The following is a 23,304-nucleotide window of genomic DNA, read 5'->3' as shown; positions in this document are numbered from 1 at the left end:
CCGTTCGAGGATCTAACGCTTACAAAATTATTAATAAATATATCCATCTCGATTACGTGCGTACAAGGTAGAATTTCGAAAGATATATTATTATAAGAAATTATTTATAACAGCAGCTTAGAACATAACATGTGGTTTCATATCTATTATAGCAAAAAGTGTAATTTTTAATAAATGATATATTACATATGTGTATATTTGAAATAAAAAACATTCCATATAATCAATATACAAAATAAAAATAAATACATAAAGATAGCCCGTGCTTCAAATTACAACCAAGTAATTTTTTTTTCTAGAAGAATTAATCCACAATATATAGATATAACATTCCGATAGTAATTACAACAAAAAGATAGTTTAATTTATCTTTAGTTGTAAAAGATGTAACTTTTCGTATTACGTTCGAATATGATAGACACATTATCGAATGAAATAATAGTTTGGATAAAAAAGTGCTAATTTATTAAATAATATTTTATCGTAAAACCCTAGCCTTCGTCTCGATATATTGATAGATATATGAAGGCTCTTCAATATACCGAGTTTATCCCATGAGCTGTCGACGTGAATACGAGCAAGAATAAAGAATAGACGTAAATTGGAGGATGTCAGTTACACGCAACGAGGGAGTCTTCGAAAAAGAAATGCATCGTGCCCCGAGGTGACCCGGCACCTAAAGTGAGATTTGCTAAAGAGTCTTGGTCATGCGAGGCTACATGCATACTTGTATACATCGAGCAGCACACAACCGCGCCTGCTAATGACGCGGAGAGATACCGCCGATATCTCTAATTAATTCCTCCTATCTTCTCGATATACAAATGCCCGGTTGGCCCACTGTAATACCGAGACTGTCGTATAGCGAGCGGCGCGGTTCTTTCGGCGCCATTGAAAAAGATTTACTGAGCGTTCCGCACGACAGCGGAGAGTAGTTAGTAAAACCGTAAGAAAAGGAAGTACACTATTGTCCGTAAAAGATCAATTACATTGCTAAAACGATAGCATGCCGAGGACACGGCAGGGTAGTACAAATAAAACTGATCGCGGCGTCGAATTGTCCGCCACTAAGGAGACACAGCAGGGCGCTCGATTTACGTAGCGCATTTTTTATTTTTTATTTTTTTAATCAGTTTCGTAAGAGGCAAAAAATCTGCAAAAATAAACAGAGGAATCTACTTTGATGGCAAAACACAACATAATTGGCATATCTCGCGGATACTGATGAACGCAAGCTGTATAATTGTCAGTCATGACTCATGACGTTCGATATTACAAGTCGCGGGCAAATCCTCTTTCCAAAAGAGTGACGTTCATGAAAAATTATCGGAAAGCCCGCAAGCCGCATATTTACATTGGACGTTAAAGCAAGAATACGACGTTATATAATATAATATAAAACGCGAGTGTTATAGCCCATTCGCGCATAACATCGAGCGAGCGTAAGCTGGTTTGATTGGCCTGAGGCATACCGAATGATATCCGCGTGCTCCAACCGAGGGCTCGTCCGGACGCGCAAGCGACAACGTGTGCGGACATTAAAGCATAAAGTATCGCGGGACGGCCGTGTAAACGAGACATCGCTTTGATGCCCGTGACGAGGGGGCGGGGGACGGGGACGGGGACGGGGGGACAGAGAAACAGAGAGACGGGAGAGAAGGGACGCGCGAGAGAGCGAGAGATGGATGGACGAAGGGTGGAGGAAGGACGTACGACAACCTACGAGCTATACGAGGCCAGCGATCCTCAACCGGTGGCTACCGCCGCCGCCGTCGCCGCCGCCGTCGCCGCCGCGAGCCGAGGTAGGATCGGTCACGCTTTTGTCGGCACCGGCGGACAATTTAATCACGACGTTATTGGAGGGTGGGCGTGAACCGTTTGTTTGGCCGTCTATTAGGCAATAATAACCGGGGTGCGCCCGCTCGGAGGAGAGCCCACGAGATAATTTATTCCCAACGGAGGCGCCCTGCGGCCTTGCCACGCCCAGATACGCCACCAGCGCGCTCGCCACCGCTCTTCGACGGTGTACTCGGGGCTCGGGGCTCGTGCCCGCCGCCACCACCGCCGCCGCCGTCGTCACCACCGCCACCGCCGCCACCGCCGCCACCGCCGTCGCGCAGCTTCTTTATAATGTAACATCTGCAAACAAGCACGTCATAAACACACCCCTAACGGCAAATACGACCGTTTATTTTCGCGTCTCGCTTGACACAGGCCCGTTTATTGGTACTCGGCCTGCGGCCCGTGTTTATTGGTACTCGGTATGACCGGCTCCGATAACCAGCCGCGAGCGCGGACAGCGTTCGTTAGATAATTTTTGTGGTAGCAGGTCGACATCGCGACGAGCATGATGGGGGGCAGTTGCGCCGCGCGTCGTACACGAATAGAATCCGCCGCTGATAAGATGAAATAAAATATCTTTGTTTAAGATTTTAAAGCGCAAAGTGCTCTTAATAACTAAATTTTGTTAGGTAATATTCTTGAATTGAATTGAGATATAAAAATATAAAATAGAATTCATTCAATTGATATTTTAAATACACATTCGAAATGCAAGTAGCTTGTTGTTTCGCGTCTGTCAGTATATGCTGCCAAGAGGATATCACGCGCGGGACGATGGACATGACAGCCCGCGACGAGAGAGCAGAACCGTGCGTGCGCGCGAGCGCGGAGTCTGGCTCGTATATCCGGCGCGCGGAGGGAAATCTCCCGAGGGTAGGTTTAAAACAAGGAGAGAGACTCGAAGAAGACGGGTGCCTCGTGAGGACTGACTCGGGTGCTTTGATTCGCCTCTCCTGCCTCGGCAATGCATCCAAGGCCGCCTCGAATCTGGACGCATAAACATGCCAAGGATCGTGGGACGTCACTCCCCACATAATAACAATAAGAATCCGTCGGCTCGCCTCCGTCCCGTCGCGCGTCACATCATGTCCTCTCGCTCCCTCGGGAGAGACAGCGCCACGAGATCCCACGTGATTACAGCCGCGGGAGCGTCTTCACAAATCACTCGGCCGATGCGGACTCCTCGAGGAGAGGAGAGTTGCGCGCTCCTTCCGCTCTCCTCCCCCTCGTCGACGTCCATCGACCTTCCCCTCTTCCCCTTCCTCCTTTCCCCCCGTTCTCTCCTCCTCGCTGTCTGCCCCATCCCTCGCCGATATTCCCCCGCGTTCCCCCCCTCGGCCCCCCACTCCCCCGCACGTTGGCCGCGTACCCCAACGTGCCCCCTTCCCAGGGGCGCACATACTCATCGCCCAGGTATACCGTTCGCGGTAGGCTTTCGATAGCCTTCCCGCATGTGTTCAACTTGCTAATAAGTTACATCCGGCAGTCTCCTTTCGCGTTCAACGAAACGCGCGGCGCACCGGGACATGTCGAAAAGCGTGAGACCCGGGCCCCGTTTGCTAGTATACTCGCGGATAGGCACGACCGATGTTTCGAGCATCTTTCGAGTCTCGAGTCAAATATTTATCACCTGTTAGGCAAGCCGTTACATGCTTCCGTCAATTTTTTAATATAGAATTCGTCCTAAGATAGATTTCGATGGGTTGCTCATATGTAATTGTTAGAAAAATTGAAAATGTGTGAATCTGGCAAATATAAGAGCTCGAATGTCCGGCTTTTGATGGTTGGCAGAATACCCGATGTAAAATTAAGTGACTTGTTGCAAAACGTTGACGTTTAAAACACAAATTTATAACAATGTACAATAGGTATATCATAATGTATGATACATGACAGAAATCTAACAAAGAAAATTATTGGAGTCGTATGGTTGCCGGACGTTACGTTAAATCGCGCAGTTGCTTCAATTATATCGCTGATAGGTATCGATTTTTCAATGCAGGTCATAATCGTTGAAATCCGTTAAATCCGCCCCTGCCCCCTCTCGCAGCTCCTTCGCTTTAGCCGTCTCTTCGATCTTTAGCTCCATTAGACTCTTACACTCTCGTTCAGCGGCGAGGTAGCCCAACGCTCAGCTATCCATGACATAAATCTATATTATACGCTATAGTCCCAACATTCACCGCACGCGTAGCACACAACTCGATAAGCACACTGAGTAAATGGATACTACTGACACATGTGCGAATAGTGTGCTAGTCATAAGATGGCAATAAAGGTGTAGAAAAATTAATTTAAAGAACGATAGAAGTTAATCTAATTGTAAATTAGAAACAGCAGCGGGGACTTATAAATTATATCTGTCAAATTGTATAATTTGACATATCAGTATCAATTTCTTCATTACAATGCTTGGACTTCCTATATATGTATAATTAGAGAGTTTATTTGTACATTAAACTGCAAGACCAAGAATGTATCGGTGCGTAATAACGAGTCCTTCACTCGCTCGACGCTCGCCTTGTCCTCCTCGAGGATCTTGGCCGGGGAGACTTTCTTCCGTGCGCGGAGCACCACCAAGATCGCTCCCGCATAACACAGCGCGGCAGCGTTCGCCGGCGAGCAGCCAATTAAATAAATATTCGTTGACATCACGGTCGCGTCACTTCTACAAACTGCCCCCCTTGACATTCGGCCGAACGGAGGTAGTCACCCCCTACCTTCGCAGGAGCGATTCCCCTCTCACCATCTCCTCCTGCCTCCTCGTGACTGGAGAACGCAAGATATACGATTTGGAATTTGCCACTGTTCGCCGCAAGTGAACCGCGCGAGTAAACTGCGCACACATTGCCCTTTCAATGCTGGAACGCAGCGAAATATGTATCATGCAATTACGTTGTCCTATTACATTCAGGTTACATCTAACTTGGACACGATCAATTATCATCAAGGAAAATTGGATACAAACGTAAGGTTACATTTTATATAAACGTTGTTATAATAATGACGTAATAAGATTCTTAGATTTGCAAAAACAGAAATAGTATTGGAAATTCTTCTTAAGAGATAATAATTGAGTTGAACAATACCGTAAAAAAGTATATAACAATTAAAAAAACAATCATAAAATTACACATAAATGCAATGCATCATAATTACTAGAAATTAACACAATGTTCTGTTCACGTATGTACTTCATTCAAAGGCACTCAGAGCTATATCACAAGGGCGTTGAAACGGAAGGAAAGCAGAAAGGCAGGAGGAGATTTAGAGGTAAAATAAAGCGAGAGAAAGGAAGAAAGGAAAAAGCACGATAAACGTGGGCGTGCATTCGCGTGTATGCGTCCTCTCGTCCATAGGCCCCTCTATGACGCGTTATCCCGAGGTGTCGAGGTATTTCCCCTCCGCCGCGCCGTTTCGGCCGCGACGGGGACCGAAAAGGGATCCAGCGAGAACAACCGAGATATATCGTCCCGCTGGCTGTTAATAAGACGAGACAATGCTCGGGGACCGTCTGCGACCGTGTGTTGCCGCCGGAAAGCTCTGGCGCGCGAGCGCGGACATAACGTTGTGTGCGCGGCCGGGATCTCACGGCCGTGTGTGCTCGGGAGAAGGCACGGGCGTTCATATGTTTATTAGCCGGACCCGGCATAAATAACGCAGCTATAAGGTATAAGAACGAGAAGAAAGGGTGGTAGGAGTACGGCGGGGTACGGGGAGGGCCCGGACTGGGCCGATCGAGGGGCTGGTGGGACAGCGCTCCGATGGTGAACGGAAGGGGGAGAGGAGAGGAGAGGAGAGGAGAGGAGAGGAGAGGAGAGGCTGGCAGCGCGCGAGGACAGAGCGGACGAGCCTCGGTCCCGAAGATTGCCCGAGTAAATTGTCACACGCTCTCCTCTGTTCTGAGGAAACGGAGAATTGGGGTGGTGGTGCTGCGGTGCTTTCAGGAGGAGAGGGGAGCGGGGGCAGCGGGGGCAGAGGGTGGGAGAGAGGGGCTGAAGACGACGATCGGTCCATAAGAAAGAGGTGACGGAGGAGGCTGGAGGATCGCGGGTGGAAAGAGATCCTATCCTAAAGTAGACTATGCAGAGAGACCGGAGCGGAAACAAGAGTGTGCGTGAACGAGAGAAAGAGAGAGAGAGCGGCGGCAGAGCGGATAGCACGATCGGTTCTTTTTTCACCCGCGAAGTCGAGACGGAGGAGATCGAGAACGGGGGAGACGGTGACGGGGGCGGGGGTGGCGGCGCGGGGTAGCGCCTGTGGGGAGTAAGGTGGACGGAGGGAAAGATGGACCGAGAGCTGGACCTACCTAATTTACCTCCCAGATAATGCGGCATAATTAAAGCAAAATGTAACGTCGCTGGCAATTAAAACAAATTTATGCGGCCGAGATCCGCGATCGGCCGACCCGGGTCCCTTTCTGCCAACCTTGAACGCGTTCTTACCTTCTCTCTTCCACATTACGACGAGATGCATTATTATTGTTATTACGGCTGCTGAATGTATCTTCGGCTCGATAATATCGAAGGCGAAATCTGAAGAGGACTTGAGTCCTGGTACTTGGATTATTTTAAAAAACTGGAATATCGGATATATCAGTAAGATCAGTACGTATGATTATATGTATCGTGTTTAAATTATTACATATGTATTTTTGTAAAGTATGTGAATGTATTATAAACACGTTATAGATGGCAATGATAACCACAAGTAAGAATATAAAAATGTATTGTAAAAAGCTTCGCAGTTAAAAATGGTTTATCTATTATTTATCGTAGTATTATTTATCTATTATCGTACTGCGCGATTTTAAAACCTACATGCCGTTTTAATGTCTATAAATCAAGTGTTAATATGAAGGTAAAACAATAAAGATCGCAGCAAAAAAGAGGATAAAGAATCAGTTGAGCGAATTATATCTGATACTTGCTCGACTGAATAATACAGCTCGGGACATGAATCTTCATTAACGACGCAGATGTTCTTTAGCTTTACTACGTAAGATCTTCTAAGAGATACTTTCTTTCTTATGTAGAGCGTAATGGAATTACAATAAGACAACTGATCACACTGATGATAATACTTTAAGCAATGTACAATAATCAATCAATAACAATATATGATAATAATAATACATAAAAAGATCTGCAACTTGCACAATGTGTCATATAAAAAAATTAACTTATTTACGAAATACGAAAAATTTATATAGTGTATTAACATATTAACATCTTAAATTGCAAGTACTATACAACCGAATTAAATGATATAGCAGTAAATTACATCAACATAAAGCACTATGTCACAATATAATATACTTCTTTACAAATATGTTTAAATATTTTTATCTTAAAGAAGTGAAGCATTATTATGAAGGCATAATTATTCCGCGAATAAAAAAAAGTACGTCGATTGACAAGGCACTAACAAGAAGTGTTTATCACACGAAGGGAAACGGAGATCCCTCGTAATGCTCTTTGGGGAATCGAAAGTCTGCTGCGTAACTATCGAACGAAAAAGCTCACAAAGGAGGCGAACGAGCAAATCGAAGACGGGGTGAGAAACTGTTCGGAATTGTTCGTTATGCTTTTATGACGCCCAGGTTTTTCTCCTCCTCTCTCTTATTCGCGGACCCCACGGCTACGCGCTTATAATCATCTTGTCAATTTAATGTTTTGCTGCATATGACGATCTCGGTCGACCTGGCTGCACCAGTCTCTCCATATACGTTAAGCGGTAACCTCCTTATATACGAATATAGGTGTAAAGCTATATACGTTATGCCAATCGAGGAGAATACACTAGGGAGCCGAACGATCCACTTCTCGTAGCGAAATCGTATTTTCACGAGATCGCAATAATAATAAATACGGTTCGCCGCAACGAATTGCAATTCAACGTTGACTGTGGCACATTTTGTGGATAATTTTCGTCCTATCGTTATTTTGTTTCCTGATAAAACACTCCTGGCGTTGCTCGAATCTTTGAAAATTGACATAATAAATAGCGAAAAAATTCTGATAACATTACATTTTTTTATAAATTACAAACGGAACTGACTCGAATTCGATTAAAAAGTTCTAAAACGAGCGCTCACGAGTAATAATATTAGTATAAAAAAAGAAATAGATTTAAAAGTTTGAAAGTGTGCATTTTTTTAAAAAAAGACAACTGTAACTTCAATACATTCATTTTTTGAATCGCCTGTAACGAAGCTCGATTCTGTTCCTTGTACCTCCTAAAAATTCCGAATCGCACGCCCCGGGTTCATTATCAACCACTCTCATCTCGCTCGTCCACGTAATTTAAATGAATACGACTTTTCCGCCGAGAGAAGCGTGCAAGGTATCCCTTTTTGTCTCCTCATCGATCGGTTCGCGATACCGGATGGTCGATCGGCAGAGAAGGAGCCGCTCAACATATAAATCCGATCCTTAATATTATTTCCAACATCAGGCTTTAACAATATCTATTATTCCCACCGTTGCCTTATTAGCCGGAACGGTGGAAGAGAAAAAGGCGATCGGTACTTTGTACACGAAATTCATGCGCAACGTGCCCTCGACGTTATAAACGCGAATGGAAGAAAAAGAAGGAAAGAAGCAGTTCCGTCCCGACGATGCCGCCGCGCGCTGACTGGATATATATCCGTAGATAAATTGACGTCAAATCGGATTTTATTGCGAGGGGGAGGACGCAAGGGGGAGGAACGCGGGGAGAACCGGGAATATCCTGGACACGAAGAGGCGAAGAAAGGTGATAGAAAACAGGTCCGGTCTCGCCTCGAGCGAGGCACAACTATTTCGTGTTTTTCTTCGGAGATCCGACGTGCCGCTATCGCTCCGCCATCTGCCTGACAAACCCGCGCCATCCTCATGAATACGTCATATCTATTCTTTTGCCACCGGAGCCATAAACCTGGACCATCCCGCGACTCTCCCGTTCCTCCATCTTCCGTTTATTTTCTACCGATGCGAACTCCGCATTGGGACCCTGGAGTATTTCGAGTATGCCAGTTGTGCCCTGAGACTCAACGTATGGAAGTTCAACAAGACTTGAGGACTTGACGACGTCAATCTGTTTTAATTTGTTTTGGAAAAACTTTTAATTCTTCCGCTCTCCAATCGACTCTGATGAAAGTATTTATCACGTAGATAAGACGTTTGCGTGATAAAAATTCTATTGGGATTCCATAATATAGCTTCACTAAGATGCATAATATACATACACATAATTCTAAATTATAAAGGAGAAGAAATATTGTTATATTAAAAAAATTGTGACCAAAATTCATTTTTTTTTAAACGACGTTTAACTTACTTGTCATTTATAAGTTTAACTATTCTTATGTTATGAAAAAAGTAAATACATTTATTCCATAAGTAAAATAACAAAAAGTTTAGGAATCAACGAATTACTTATTTCGGGCAAATAAAAATCCAGGTATACAAAAATTGAGCAAACAATACATATCTAATGGTTAGGCGAAAATATTAATGCAGTATAACGCTAATAAGAGGAGCGTGATACACTGCGCGGATTAAAACGGTTCGGCGATTTCGCTGCCGCGAGAATCGGCGGAATCGCTTCATTTCCATCGAAATTAAGAGACGGAAACCTCGCGCTGTGCGCTCCTTTGGAAGCGGTCCACCAGCGGGTGAGGGGCACGTCGGAGAATGAACAAATCTAAATGAACGTGCCGGATGATAAAAGGACGTCCGCGAGTATACGCGCGTTTTTATCCGGCTGCGCCTCTGCAACCTAATTGAATGCAGCGCAATCTAAACGGCGTCAATTTGCTGATTCCCCTTCCGCTCTGAATGGCTTTAATGCCCCCGCGTACAGAGAGACAGAGAGACACAGAGAGAGAGAGAGAGAGAGAGAGAGAGAGAGAGAGAGAGAGAGAGGGGGGGGGGGAGTGAGATCGCCACCTGCTGCGGCGGATTTTCTGCGGTCTTTTAATGCCGCGATCATCGGGATTCGGCTCGGTCGAGTGTACTGGGTGCAAATCTATCGTGCAGGACTAAGGCAGGTGTCGGGAAGCGTACTTACAGGTACAGAATTGTTCGCGGGATACAAAACCACCGTCTACACGTGTTCATTATTATAGCATTATGATAATAAAATGCGTTTTTTATTTTTTTATTTTTTTTAACATATTCGTTCGGGCGTTTATTTCGCGAAAGCTAAAAATAGTTTAGATTATCTATTACAGATATAGAATAAAAAATAATACGAAAAATGTATAAATATTTCTTAACTTTTGTTTAAAGAAATAATTTAAAAAAAAAACGGCTATTAATAGTATATATATATTCTTTTATGCACTCGGCAGAAATCATATTTCTAGAACATATTGAAAATTGTATTATGGATATTACTTATATGCGTGTGGCTAAAGGAATGATTTATATACGCCCCTAAAACTACTCGGAAGTTTACATAGCTATGACAAAGAGAATATTCAGTATTGCTTAGCATACTTAACAATCGTTTATTACAATCTATTGTACGGTGCATTGTCGAGCAATCAACGTTGAGCAGGTATAGGATGCTAGGATGCAGTGTACGTGAGAGAACGCACAGGTATGAGTGTCCCGTGTTTGTGAAAGACGCGTGAGGCAGGTATCTACTAATCCTAGGAGGAAAAATGCTCACTGCAGGTGTCAGACCCGGCGCCGGCGCTTGTTCACGACGGACAACCGACCACCCTTTTCTCGGGCCTCAACCGCACATTATAGTCCCTAAGATCTTTACGCAAAAATTATGAGTCAGAGAGGACAATAAACCTACTCGAAACGGAAAAGAGAACGCACATTTTTATTTTAATGGCCCTCCAAGAGGAATTGCGGTTTTACGGTTACAGTTTTTGAAGCGATGGCACTCTGGATATGGTGATAAATAATAATGTGCAATAAGATATAGGATCAACGAAAATTAATAGATTCACAAACAAGACATCCTTAACATTTATATCATTCACGTGTAACATTATTTAATTTATGAGAATTTTTATATTTCTTTTTAATTGTTATTTGCATAAATATCATAACTCTTTCATTTAAGCCTATTTTTAATGTGCAAGTAACTATTTTTTGAGAATATTATTTCTTGATATTCTTCAGTGTACAGATGTAGGTATATACTGCGAATATTAGGAAATTAACATAACGCTTGTAATGAAGTTTGTAATTATAAAAGCATGAAGAAGGTAGATTCAAGCAAATACAATTGAATCACAAATGAAACTCCGACTCATAAAATTAAACTCCAGCACTTGACGCTTGAATGAGAGATATCCATTCCGGAAAAAAAATTATAAAAGAAATTGGCTCTGACATACTTTTTATCATTAAAAAAAAACGTAAATGATATAGAATAGGGAGAATATATGAAATACATTCACCTTCCTAGAAACTATAGTGACTGACGTTGACTGTACTTTAACCTTCACTAATTAATGCTATTATCATTTGCTTCATGATTCTCTAGACTGCCGTTTTCGTTTTCTTTTTATCGCACAAATATGGGGTTCTCTGCTCAATTAATATATTAAATTCATCACAAAAACGCTTTCAAGGTCCATATTTAGCTACGCGTCGGTTTGATTCAGATTCGACGATGAGCGATGCACAATGCGCGATGTAAAAAATAGAGTTCCGTTCTAACTGGGGAAAATCAGCGATAATTAAAACGCTCCATCCGGAAGAATCCCACGCCGCTGCTAGCTTATAGCTGTATTCGAGCACAATGGAGGAACTCATGGCAGGGCCCATAGTCGACGCCTTATTCATACGAGAGGTAGTACGAACCGTTGCGGCATACCCCATCTCTCTGCTCGGTCTTGGTCTTCTCGCCTTACCCCAATTTAACTCCCCACGCCCCCTCCGCTTTTCTACTTGCCGCTTTACCGCAGCCTTTACCGTAGGAAGGTCCTTTCCTTCCGTCTCCCGTCTCTCTGAATCGTCCACGAACCCACCTGTTCTCTCGCGTTTCTACGCTGCGTGATATGACAGGATGTGACTGAGCGTATCGAGAATTTCGAGTAAAACGACGTGAATCGCGTGCAGTTACGCTCAACGACATTTTCCGAAGTGGCATCTCTCTCTCTCTCTCTCTCGTGCATTTACAGTGACAATTATTGTCGATGGTTTTCAAACCGTCAATAATAAATATGTCAGCTAATTAGTTCATGTTGAACCTAATTGGTTGGTGTGCTCGTAATAAGATATGATATCAAGGTGCTGACACCAGAAAGTTACGTTTTAGACTAGCAAGCTTTTTGTATTCCTAATGATAAAAAAAATGTTAAATAATTGGACAGCATCCTCCTCCCTCTCTCACTCTTTTTGCACGGACGTATCTGTTAAACGTGCTAACGAGCGTAACCAATCGGGACATTTTGCCTCGTTTAGATTGGATATAGCCAACTATTTTGAACCTATAATCAGCGTCTTCGCTTAATACGTGCAATTAGTAATTACATCAGCTGAATACGAATACCCGCTTGAGCGGGCTATATAGAAAGTCTCGATTGACAAGTAATTCGCGGGCAGACACGGCAGAAATGTCAACGCACTTGTTACGATCTTTCCTGCGCGCTTCGCTCGTCGTCCTGGCATATACAATCACCAGAACGACCGGATCGAGCGCAACGGTGGAATGAGAAAATAATTGGGCAGCATAAAACACACGATATCGTCGGCGCATCGGTGCGGTGCGGGGGGTGGCGAGGGGTGGCGAGGGTCGGGGTGGTGCGGTACGGTGCGGCTCGTCGGCGGCGGCGGCGGCGGCGGCGGTGGTGGCGGAAACGCTCCAAGAGCGCCGTGGAAGCGCGCTAGAATATTCACGCTGAAACGCGGCATATAAAATCATAGAGACACGAGTGGCTCGCTATAATAATGCATAAGGAGGCGGGCACTCCTCCGGGACAGGCCACGCCTCGCGGTCCCGCGCCACCCGGTGGGGGGGGATATCGAGCATCCGCCGGAAGGGGAATAAGACAGAGAGAAAGACGGATCGCGCAGGTGGAGGAGGACGAGAGAAACGGAGCGATATACCGGAGCGAGGGGAAGCGAGCGACGAGCGACGAGCGACGCGACGCGACGCAACGCGACGCGCGCGCGGAGAGAGAGAGCACCCGCGAGAGAGGATTCCTGTCTCTCCCTTTTCGGGGCTCATTCGATCACGCTTCGCCGCGCGCGCGAGCCGCCCTTTAGCCCTTACGATCCCGGAATTGCCGTCGCGATCGCGGAATCGAGAAACAATATCGGAAAATCAAAACGCGCACCTTACCTTTTCTCTCTCGCTCTACTTATCTAGGTATAAGCCCTCCGAAATCGAGCCCTCGTGTGCCACGGACGCCCGGGAGACCGATACGTCGCATCGGCGCGAAAAACCGTCGATCCGGCGGTCCATCTTTCAAGGGAATACACGCGGGAACGATCGCGCGGAAGGTGCATGCGTGCGGCGTTATCCGGTATATGCGATAATACGCGTGGAGGTCGACTCGCTCTCGTGCACCAAGGGTGGATCTCCCTGTACTCGCGAACGCGGCGCACGGAGAAGGGTAGGGGGGGAGCGGGGGAGGAGGGGAGGACGCATCGCGAAGGAGGTTGCGCGCCCGCCGTCGCCGGCGCGGGAGTGGGGGGGAGCCGCGCGCGCGGGCGGGGTAGGGAGAGCATGGACGGCCAGCCGCGGCGGGGAGGGTGGCGGCGGTTGGCGGGCACCGCGGTGGGGGGCGAAAGCGCGCGCAGGGCATATCTCCTCTCTGCCCCTACCAGCGCGGCCGCGTCTCTCCGACTCCGACGGCGGCGGAGAGGGGTGCCCGGTTGTCAGGCCCAGAGCTGGTCCGTCCGTCGTCCGGCCGACTCGAAGCATCGGAGCAGCGGATTTCGCGCGAGATATAGACTCATAAACACGCACGCGTACACGCGTACGCGGCTCGCACCCGCACACACATACATACGCACATACACACACGCCTACACACCTACACCCACACGCCACACACTGTGTACGTATCGCACCCGCGAGCGCGCGCGCGCTCGCTCACGTCCGTCATCAGCCGGAGCCGGAGCCGGAGCCGGAGCCGGTCATCGCACACGTGTGTATCGCGAACAGTGTGGTGTGGGACACACATCGTGCGCACACGTCCACCGCGGTATTACCCGCGCGCGCGAGGCGGCTCTCTCACGTTCTTCCCGGTTGCGCGTTTACGGTCGCGACACGGGCGTCTCTACCTGCCGCGCGTCGGGAATCGGGAATGCCGCCGCCGGTCTCGCGTCGCCATACGGTCGCGATACGCCGGACGAGCCGACCCCGTTTCGAGCGGTAATCGAAACAGCGTGAGTACCGGGTGTGTGTTGTGAGCGATCGTGGTCCGCGTACGCAACAGCTGCGAAAGAGAGAGAGAGAGATACGCGCCCAGCCAAACGGACAGCCGAGAGACAACAACAATCGGGACAACGACTCGGAGAAGCGGAGAAGACTTTCGGAAGCGGAGCGCGAGAGAGGGAGGATAGGCGCGGGCCACGTGCGAGATCATCCAGTGATAGAAGAAGCGTCAGCGTCTCAGTGCGTCAAGTCCCGTCTTCGGCGATCTCGCGGAGGAAAAAAAAAACATTTCGTCCCCGTCGCGCATCTCGCGGGGGATGGGTTAGGGGATCGGTGGCGTTAGCCTCTCATGGATTACTGGCCGATGAGTTGACACGCTCACCGGCCGGCGGGCAGGAGAGTGCAACTCTCTCTCTCCCCTTTGGCGCGACGACCCGCGTATATGAAACGCTTCGCGAAGTGCGTCGCTACGGTTCGCGGGGAGAGATGCGTCTCCCGTAGGTAGTTAGTGCCGATGGTGAGGTACGCGGGTAACGAACGTTGCGTCTTCTCAGCCTCGGTTGTCGCTGCGCGGGATTAGGGAGACAGAGACAGAGAAAGAAAAGTGTGTGAGTGAGAGAGAGAGAGAGAGAGAGAGAGAGAGAGAGAGAGAGAGAGAGAGAGAAAAGAGACAGAGGGAGACATGCGGTTCGCACCCTCGACGCTGCAGCGACGTCGTCAACCGCCGTTGTCCCGTCGACGACGTCTAGACTGACCACGCATTCGTCTGCTTTTCGTCGGGATCCCGAGGCGGAGGAGGCGGAGGAGGAAGAGGAGGAGGTGGAGGAGGAGGAGGATCCACGAGAACGAGTGCACCGGCGGCGACGGCGGCGGCGGTCGTTCGTACCGACCCGATCCAAACCGTCGGCGGACGACGACTGCCTCTTGGACGCACGGAGTGCGAAGAGCGACGAGGAGTGCGGCGGAACTGATTCAACCGAGTCGGAGGGATGTCACGGAGAAAGCAGGCCCGACCGAGTCGTGCTCATCTTGAGGAGGATCTTGTCCAGAGGCCTCTGTTGACCAATCCCATTGGAACTGTCGCGGGCAATATCCGTAAGTGACTCTTTTCCCGAAGGATTAGTCCGGATAAGAGAGATTATCCTCGTTCGGGATACGTTACAGTAGTTGCCTCTCCCTACCCCCCCCCCATGCTCAGGTTAGGTCGAATTGCTTTTGAATACATTCGCGGACGATAGGAAGAAAGCGGATGAAACCGTAGACGCGACTGTTGGGAGAAATATAGGGAAACGAGCTCTCTACGATATAAAAAGATTTATCTTGAAAGAAACGTTTAGTATGTTGATACAGAATCTGCCGTACTTCGTTTCCGCGATCGAAATATTAAGTTAAAGCTGAATTATCAAAATTATCAGAATTATTATAAATATATCATTCTAATGCTTGAAAATGGGCGAGACAATCGTGCGCCACTGTGCCCATAAAACGTTTCAGAACGCCAATGTATGATAAGAGTGATAAAATACTTATAAAATACAAAATAAAACTTCTAAGAAAATATCTCCTATAAAATATAAGCGATTAAAACAATGCCCGGAAAAGTGCACGATGTATATAACGCGAATTTCTTACAATCATAAAAATTGCGTCTAGTCACACATTAGTTGCTTTCCATTTACACTCAAGTGATCTGAGTCACTCAGTTATGGGATGGGAGTATTTTATACTCAGGTAAGATATGTCATTTTGTATTTACCTGCTTATTTCGATGACAAAGCTATCGCATAATAATACAGATCCATAGCCTCACTTTTAATGTGAGTTTATTAGATTCATTGAAGCACATGGTCTCGATTGTGGATAAAAACTCAGTTGAATCTCACTTGCCAGCATGCAAAAGGAACGTGCATTTAACTGAGTTATGACGTCACAAGTGAGAATTATCTGAGTTTTGATGTAAATGGAAAGCAACTATTAATAACGTAACGTTAATAACATCCTTCTCGCAAAGTTACAGTCCTTCCCCCTCTAAACCACGTATACCCAAGCTCAAAACAAACTGTTGAGCCAAAGAGTTATACGACTTACCCGGTACTTCGGAGCACAATAACGCGATAAGAAAGCGCGCCCCGGAGATGCGGTAACGGTTTACGATATACGGGCAGGCCCGAGGATGCTGGAAACTAGTCCGATACACGTGAGAAAAACGGAGCGGCGATTACCCGCGGCCGCGTTTGACCATTTATCGCGTTTATCGACGCCATTGGCGGCATTTCGCGGTGGGAATCGCACAATTACACGCGGCACGAGGACGATACGGAGATACGGAGGCTTATAGAGACACGCGGCGAGGGTTAAATTTCATAAATTAACGCCGTCGAGAGAGAGAGACGCGGCGAAGCCCCAGCGAGATATGAGATGCGAAAATCTATCCCGAGATTAATCCCAACGTTCCCCGTAATACAGTTGGCACGCTAAATGCACTGGAACCCGATTCACAAGCACTTTCCGTCGGACTGAAACGCGTCTGCCTCCTCGGGGATCCACCTCGATAAAACGGACCTGCCTCGGCGTAACATCAAAGCGAGCCTAAGAAACGGCCGATAAAACACTTCCATCTTGCTGCCCGATGCCCTCCCCTCCGACCATAAGCTCCTCTCGCCGCATTTTCGAGTACGCTTAAATCGCACGAGAATTACACTTTGCGCGAAGATCGCATCACGGGTTGTAATACATGACGCTTCGTATTTCGGTGATCTTTACACGGCATTAATCTCGCTAATAAACTTGCGGTGTCTGCGAAACGTAATGTTAAAATTTCGAGCTTTATATCATAATCTGAATAATAAAATTGTGCCGTAACGTACACGCGTTCCGCAACATTAAACTACGATTTTTAAGGCCAGTGTAAATTTAATTAAAAAAATAAATAAATAAATATAAATAAAAATTGATAAATGTCAAGAACAAAATTTAATTTTTACGTGACGTATAAAATTGCTTGCGCAAATCTCATATATCTCCAAACGTCTATATAGATTGACTGTCAAACATGGAAAATTTAAGGCGCGGTGCTTTTTATCTGGAGACTATAAAGTTTATCGGAGATATTTACATTTTTTCCCATTAAACATAACCAGAACTTCTTCGATCGTGGGGAAGAGAGAGGGAAGGGGGAATAAGAACACGTTACTATAAACCGCTCGGTTTTACTGAATCCACGTACCTGACATCCGTGTATCCATTTGGTACATGTACCATTCGCAGACATCACGTCTAAACAGGAAACGTTTAATGCTGGACACGGCTTAACCTGGCCGATAAAAACGGATATTTCGTAGAGGAGCCCGGGAAAATATTTTTCAGAAGTCAGAACGATATCTCTCGTAGGAATACGTGGAAAATGTATCGGCGGTCGCGTGACGAATGAAATTTCAATAACGCCTCCCCATATCGGGTGGCGCCGTACGGATGGTCTTAATTTGCCCAACTTTTTCAATTGTAAGTTTCCGCACAGTTCCGCACCCTGCTGTTGTACTCTCTGAATAGTTGGAACATCTCGAAAACAACATAAAGCGCGTCTCATTCCTGGCGCGTGTACGTGACAGGTCGGTTTCTTGCTGAGTCAGAAGCAAAATCGAAAATGTCGGTGGATACCGCGGTAACGATAAGTCTAGCCGTGTTACCAAAGTTTATCTAAATAATGCGCTAATTACAATTCGTCATATTCTCCGAGTTTCTCTGACAGATTCGTCTTTCGATGTAACGGGAAGATTTGATAAGAGCTTATCGAAATAGCTTATCAAATGTCATAATTTCTTTTTATCGCGCAACACACGTCGGTACGTTTATTTAGTTACCTATCTACATTTTTCTCGATTGCAATAATAAATTGAATTATCAGCATATGATATTGCGGACATTAATTGAAAATAATATTGATAAGTGAAGAAATATTCATCAACTTTACCGATTGCCCAAGTTTTTCTACATCACGCAACACGAAAATGAAACATTAATTATGACAAGCAGATGGAATGATGTTTGGTGCATCCTGTTTCATAAAATAATTACATTATGTTCTCTCCTGATAAAAATTTGACAAAAAAACTTTCTGGAGAGGAGGCTTAAAATTAGAGGATACATATTTCTTTACTTTATACGAAAGTATTTTTTAAATTCTGTATTACTATGTCAAATAGAACGTCTTATTATGTCTGTTTTTGCCAGTATTCACAAGTGTTTTTTTATCTTATACATTATAGATACAGTCATAAGTAAAACAATGACATTAATTATATTTAATATATTTATCGTATTTTACAATAATAAATCATATATATATCATCAATAATAACTAAAATTATCGGTCAATGCTTGACCGTTTGGCGACTGACAGTAATGATATTTTGGCGACTTATACTAATGATATTTAATATCATTACGTATCATAATCGAGCATAGATCATTTCCTGATCAAGACTCGGAAATTACCGTTTCTTACGGTCGGCCTTCGCGTTCAAAGAGACATAACGAACATTCATGAATCATAAGCATGAAACGCAGTATTCACAAATCAATTTACATTTCTTTCGCTGTTATCTTAATGTTATACATACTACGAAAATATGAGCGACCATCCGATGTATCAACGGGTCGTTGTATTAAACAGATAAAGCGATTAATATATCGAGACAAAGTTACAGTAGGTGTAATAAGTATTTATCATAGCGATCAATTTCAATAAGAACTGTATCGTCTGTTTATTTAATATTTCATAAAACAAATAATTCTACGTGTTTCTAGAGATATCTCTAGAATAAATATTAAACAAGACTATGTGCCTTTTTATGAAAATATGTATTGAGAATTCAGAAATTGATAGAAACAGACGTGTGATAAAAATGCATCTCTCTCTCTCTCAGTTTTTATTTTATAAGATATAAATACAACATGAAGACATGATAATGTAAATAAATTATATCAGTTTATTTGAAAATATTACCAAGAGAAATAGTGCTCGAAACTAAATCATTATTAATCATTGTCACGAAACGGTGCAAAGACAACGAAAGAAAGAAAAATTTTATTTTAAATTTAGGCTATTGCAAAGCACTCAATGAAATTTCTCGCATTGTTGACGGACCACAATCTATGATTTATACATTTGTTATTTGTAAATTATTCCCATTTATGTAGGTATACCGCTATACGTAATAAAATCGTAATTCCTCTCTCGTAAATATCTGACATTAAAATGTGCAATTAAAATAATAATAGTAGAAGCTTCTCTAACCCGCCATACACATTTTCCGGTAAAAGAGGGAGGGGAAATTATTAGAAATGATATTTTATCGCAAAGTAATATCGAAGAAAGCGGAGATATCTGGCCGTAAGTTACGATCGTTTGGGAATTGGACGAAGCTTAAGGATATTGGAGTAGCGCCAAAGCTCGCGCTCGGACAGATAGGATTATATATCGTTCACAGGTGTATAAAAATTACGCGGATTACGCGGCGTGTTCGCATGTACGACGTGTCATTTCTCAGGCCGGAGGGAATGTTCTAATACAGCGATCTGTCTTTTCGGGAATCGTCAAGGGTAGTGCGTTTTGAAAGCCGTTTTCCCTTTAAGCTGTCAGTGGGATATGCTGACGTGAAAAAGATCGTTGACAGACGAATAGAGAAGTTTCGTCGTGTGTGTCCGTCATGAGGACGGGCGGAGGAGCGGGCGGGAAGCTGTCTGCCGGCGTCGGACGGCGGCTAATGTGTGACAAGTAACTAAGAACCGTCTAAACCGTCTGACTTGCACTGACTGCATATTAATAGATCCTAATACGCGCGCTCGCGCATTGCTCTTAAGCCCGGCATCATTATGTCAGCCGTTTGTCCCCCGAAATTATTAAGACCCATCCGCACGGTGCTTGCATTCCGCGAACGTTCAGGACAATGCGATTCCGACGACGCGCGATTTCGATACGCGCGAATTAATTCTCCAAAATATCAATAAGGTACTAATGGAACGGGTTCATCTGCCGCGCGAATTTATCATCTCCGCGGGACAGCCGCTACTTACAGCTTGTCACGAATGTAAATGAAAATATGTCCGCGTTGAAATACGCGTTTCATATTCGTCATCCGCGTATAGATTTGACAAATTGCACCGAGAGCGGCGGCTAAGGGCGTCTCTGCCGTCGCGCGTCGGTTAATTATCTCAAATGTTGCGGGGAAACGCTTTATCGGTCGCCGTACTCGTCTTCGCCCCATCGCGCTTTCTTAGCTGTCTAAGAGTGTGGACAATACGTAAACACCGAACGGTGTTTTGACATAGAAGAATTGGTTCATTGAAATAGCATTTATGACTATTTATTGCTGCGCTGCTTAACATGTATATCTTTGACGTATATAGAGATAACATCGTGCCTTTCAATGAGGACATATCTGTATGCATTATCACGATAGCGCAAATACAAATAGATATAGATAAAATGTTTAAAATTGCACGCTTCGTCGAAAACATTTTTTGCATTTCCGTTGATATGGAAACATTGGGAACACCAACTGCGTGCGGTTATTATTAGCGTTGGCTACTACTTATCACTATTCTTGCAAATTGAGCTTTGTGAAACATTAGACTTTCGACACAGAGACACCGAAATGAGAGAAGAAAGCCGAAATGAGAGAAGCGCTAAGATAGCACGATTGAGACCAGTAGAAAAAAAAAAATGAGCGTGAACGATATAAAAATGCCAAAGTTACAGAAAAAAATATGAAGAAAGAATGTTTGGAGCGTTATCGCTTGACCGTTTGTCGCATATGAATATTTAGGAACGAATATCTACAATGTTACACAATGTATCAGTACAAGGAGACAACGGTTATCATGCCTTAACAGTTTTGCTTATTATTAATCGCTCGCTGTTTTTATTAGCTTGTCCTCAAACTGATAACTCACATGAATGAATTATAACTTGTTTACCGAAGTTTACTAATAAATGTTACTTACGTATGCAGCCGAAATCATAGAATTGAGAATGTGTTGTTAAGCCATGCACGCGCATGCCAAATAATCGCTCATAAATATTTGTCCGCTTTCGTGAAAGTGCGTTACACGCTGCATTTCCGGCAGCTAAATAAATAATTATCTATTGTTTGAGCGTTGTTTGCACAACAAGGTAAAAACCAAGAATTCGAGAATGATTTCCAGACAGTGGCATAGAAAAGCGGACGTAATGAGTTACCGTGTCTCTCCTCTGTTGCCACTGTGAATATTTTCGGTCGGCATCCCGTGCATGCACAGAATTGCGTGAGCGTCTGACATATCTATTTAAACCGCGTGTTTTAAAAACAATGTTAATAACGGAAGACGTATTGATAGCGTATGATAGAAACGCATGGATCTTCGTTGCGCCTATCAAATTCCGATACTAATTATGATTTCGGCCGCTATATTTAGAATTATTTAAAAATATCCCTGAAAGCCGATAGATCACGGTAAATGCCTCAATTATATACTGGAAAAATGAGACGCAGCACGGGCATTGGGTTAAAAAAAAACAGGTAGAATTACGTTGCACTCAGGAATACAAAAGTATAAAAATACTTAAACGTGTGTGTGTGCGATTTAAAATAAAAATCTTTTTCGCGTATATATTATTGTGACTTTATATTAGTAAATATATTGTACATCCTTGTGCAAACGTCGAGGTCGATATTTTTTCAGAAAATAACAAAACAATTGGAGCAGAAAGAAGATGTATGACGAAACGTGAATAGAGACACATATCTCATTCTATAAACAAAATTATCTTTGCTGTCATTGAGTTGAATCACTGTCATTCTCTTATTCGTCGGCTACTCTATTTGCGTACTCGTAGTATGATTAAGTACTTTTGGCACAACTCTCTAAGTATGTAACTCACATTATGCCCAAGCAAAAGATGCACGGTATGAAAATTAAGATCTCAGAAATGCTGTATGACTTCCACTCTTAAGTAAAATAAAACACACATATATGAAATAGAATAATAAAATCCAGAAAAAGAAGCCAGTTAGCTATTTTCTTCTATTTTTTTTAAATATAATAACTTAATCAAATACTTTCGATTTTAAGTAATCAACTGACGCATACGTATCGATAAATTCGAAAGTAAGACGGAAAATGAGACGGTATCGTAAAAGGGTTTAAGAATTCTGCCGCGGAGAATGGCGAGAAAGAGAGCGCGAGAGGGAAGAATCCGGGGAAAAAAGTATAGTTGCTGACTTACCGGTTTCTTGCCCTTTGTCGTGCGTGAATATTTTTGGTCGACATCGCGTGGATGCGGGGAAACGCGTGGGTGTCTGCGACTGTCCCGTCTGCCAACCCCAATCTATTAGACATCTTAGTGTACGTGCGCGTGTTTCTCACGCACACGTGATCCCACATGCACGCGTGCGTGCATTCGGCCCGGGCTCCCCTCTCTTTTTGCTCTCTTCGCCTTCTTCTGCCGCCGACGATCAGTAGAAAAAAGGAGGAGCGTCCGCGAGAGACAATGCCGATGCACGTTCTCTCCGTAGAATCTCGAGAAGCGAATGACCGGGGTGTACTTGAAAAATTGATCGCGAGTTGGCCCGACACTGGACGTTCGAAATGTCGTCTTCTCATTCGGAGACGAAGCGAGGAAGACGGGCGGGAGTAAAAAGAAGGAGAGAGGATCAAAATCTCACCGCGACGGCTATTGAGATTTGAGAGGCTCGTCATTCACAATCTGCCGATTTTATGGGAACTATCATTAAGCTATTATTATAAAAATATATTAGTCCTAATATTGTATCTTGATATTGCTCAAATATCTTAAATATTAATCGACACGTCATAAGACGTTATAGGCAATAAAATAAATAATAAAAAAATAAATATAACAATCCAATACGGAGCAACATATTTATACACACATATAATAAAGCTGTCAACAAAATATCTTTTTTCACTCAGGGTTGAACTGTAATATAAGTAGATCGAAATTTTTATGTTGATATATCGGCACAGTGTTTTATGCCAATTGTCGTAGAGTCGATTTCGCGGCTGACAAAGTATAGCGAGGCTGGTTGCTGGCACGGCCGCGGCGGTGGAACGTACTTTGCCCCG

At 44.4% G+C, this 23,304-nt stretch overlaps 1 protein-coding gene across 3 annotated transcripts in view; it reads left to right on the top strand.

The window, feature by feature from the left end:
- The first annotated feature begins 13,701 nt into the window (after window positions 1–13,701).
- Salm (spalt major) overlaps window positions 13,702–23,304 on the top strand; it is a 72,692-nt gene continuing 63,089 nt past the window's right edge. For all 3 annotated transcript variants that reach the window (XM_071710905.1, XM_071710904.1, XM_071710906.1), the window contains exon 1: window positions 13,702–15,273. In XM_071710905.1, the coding sequence (XP_071567006.1) occupies window positions 15,168–15,273 (106 nt within the window). In that variant the 5' untranslated portion in view covers window positions 13,702–15,167. The remainder of the gene's footprint in view (window positions 15,274–23,304) is intronic.

This window comes from Temnothorax nylanderi, unplaced genomic scaffold, assembly GCF_030848795.1.
Source record: "Temnothorax nylanderi isolate EJ_2023f unplaced genomic scaffold, tnyl_v1.0 TNYL_tig0093_pilon, whole genome shotgun sequence".
NCBI lineage: Eukaryota > Metazoa > Arthropoda > Insecta > Hymenoptera > Formicidae > Temnothorax > Temnothorax nylanderi.
The sequence above is the reverse complement of the archived record's forward strand: the minus strand, read 5'-3'. Positions and strand labels throughout refer to the sequence as shown.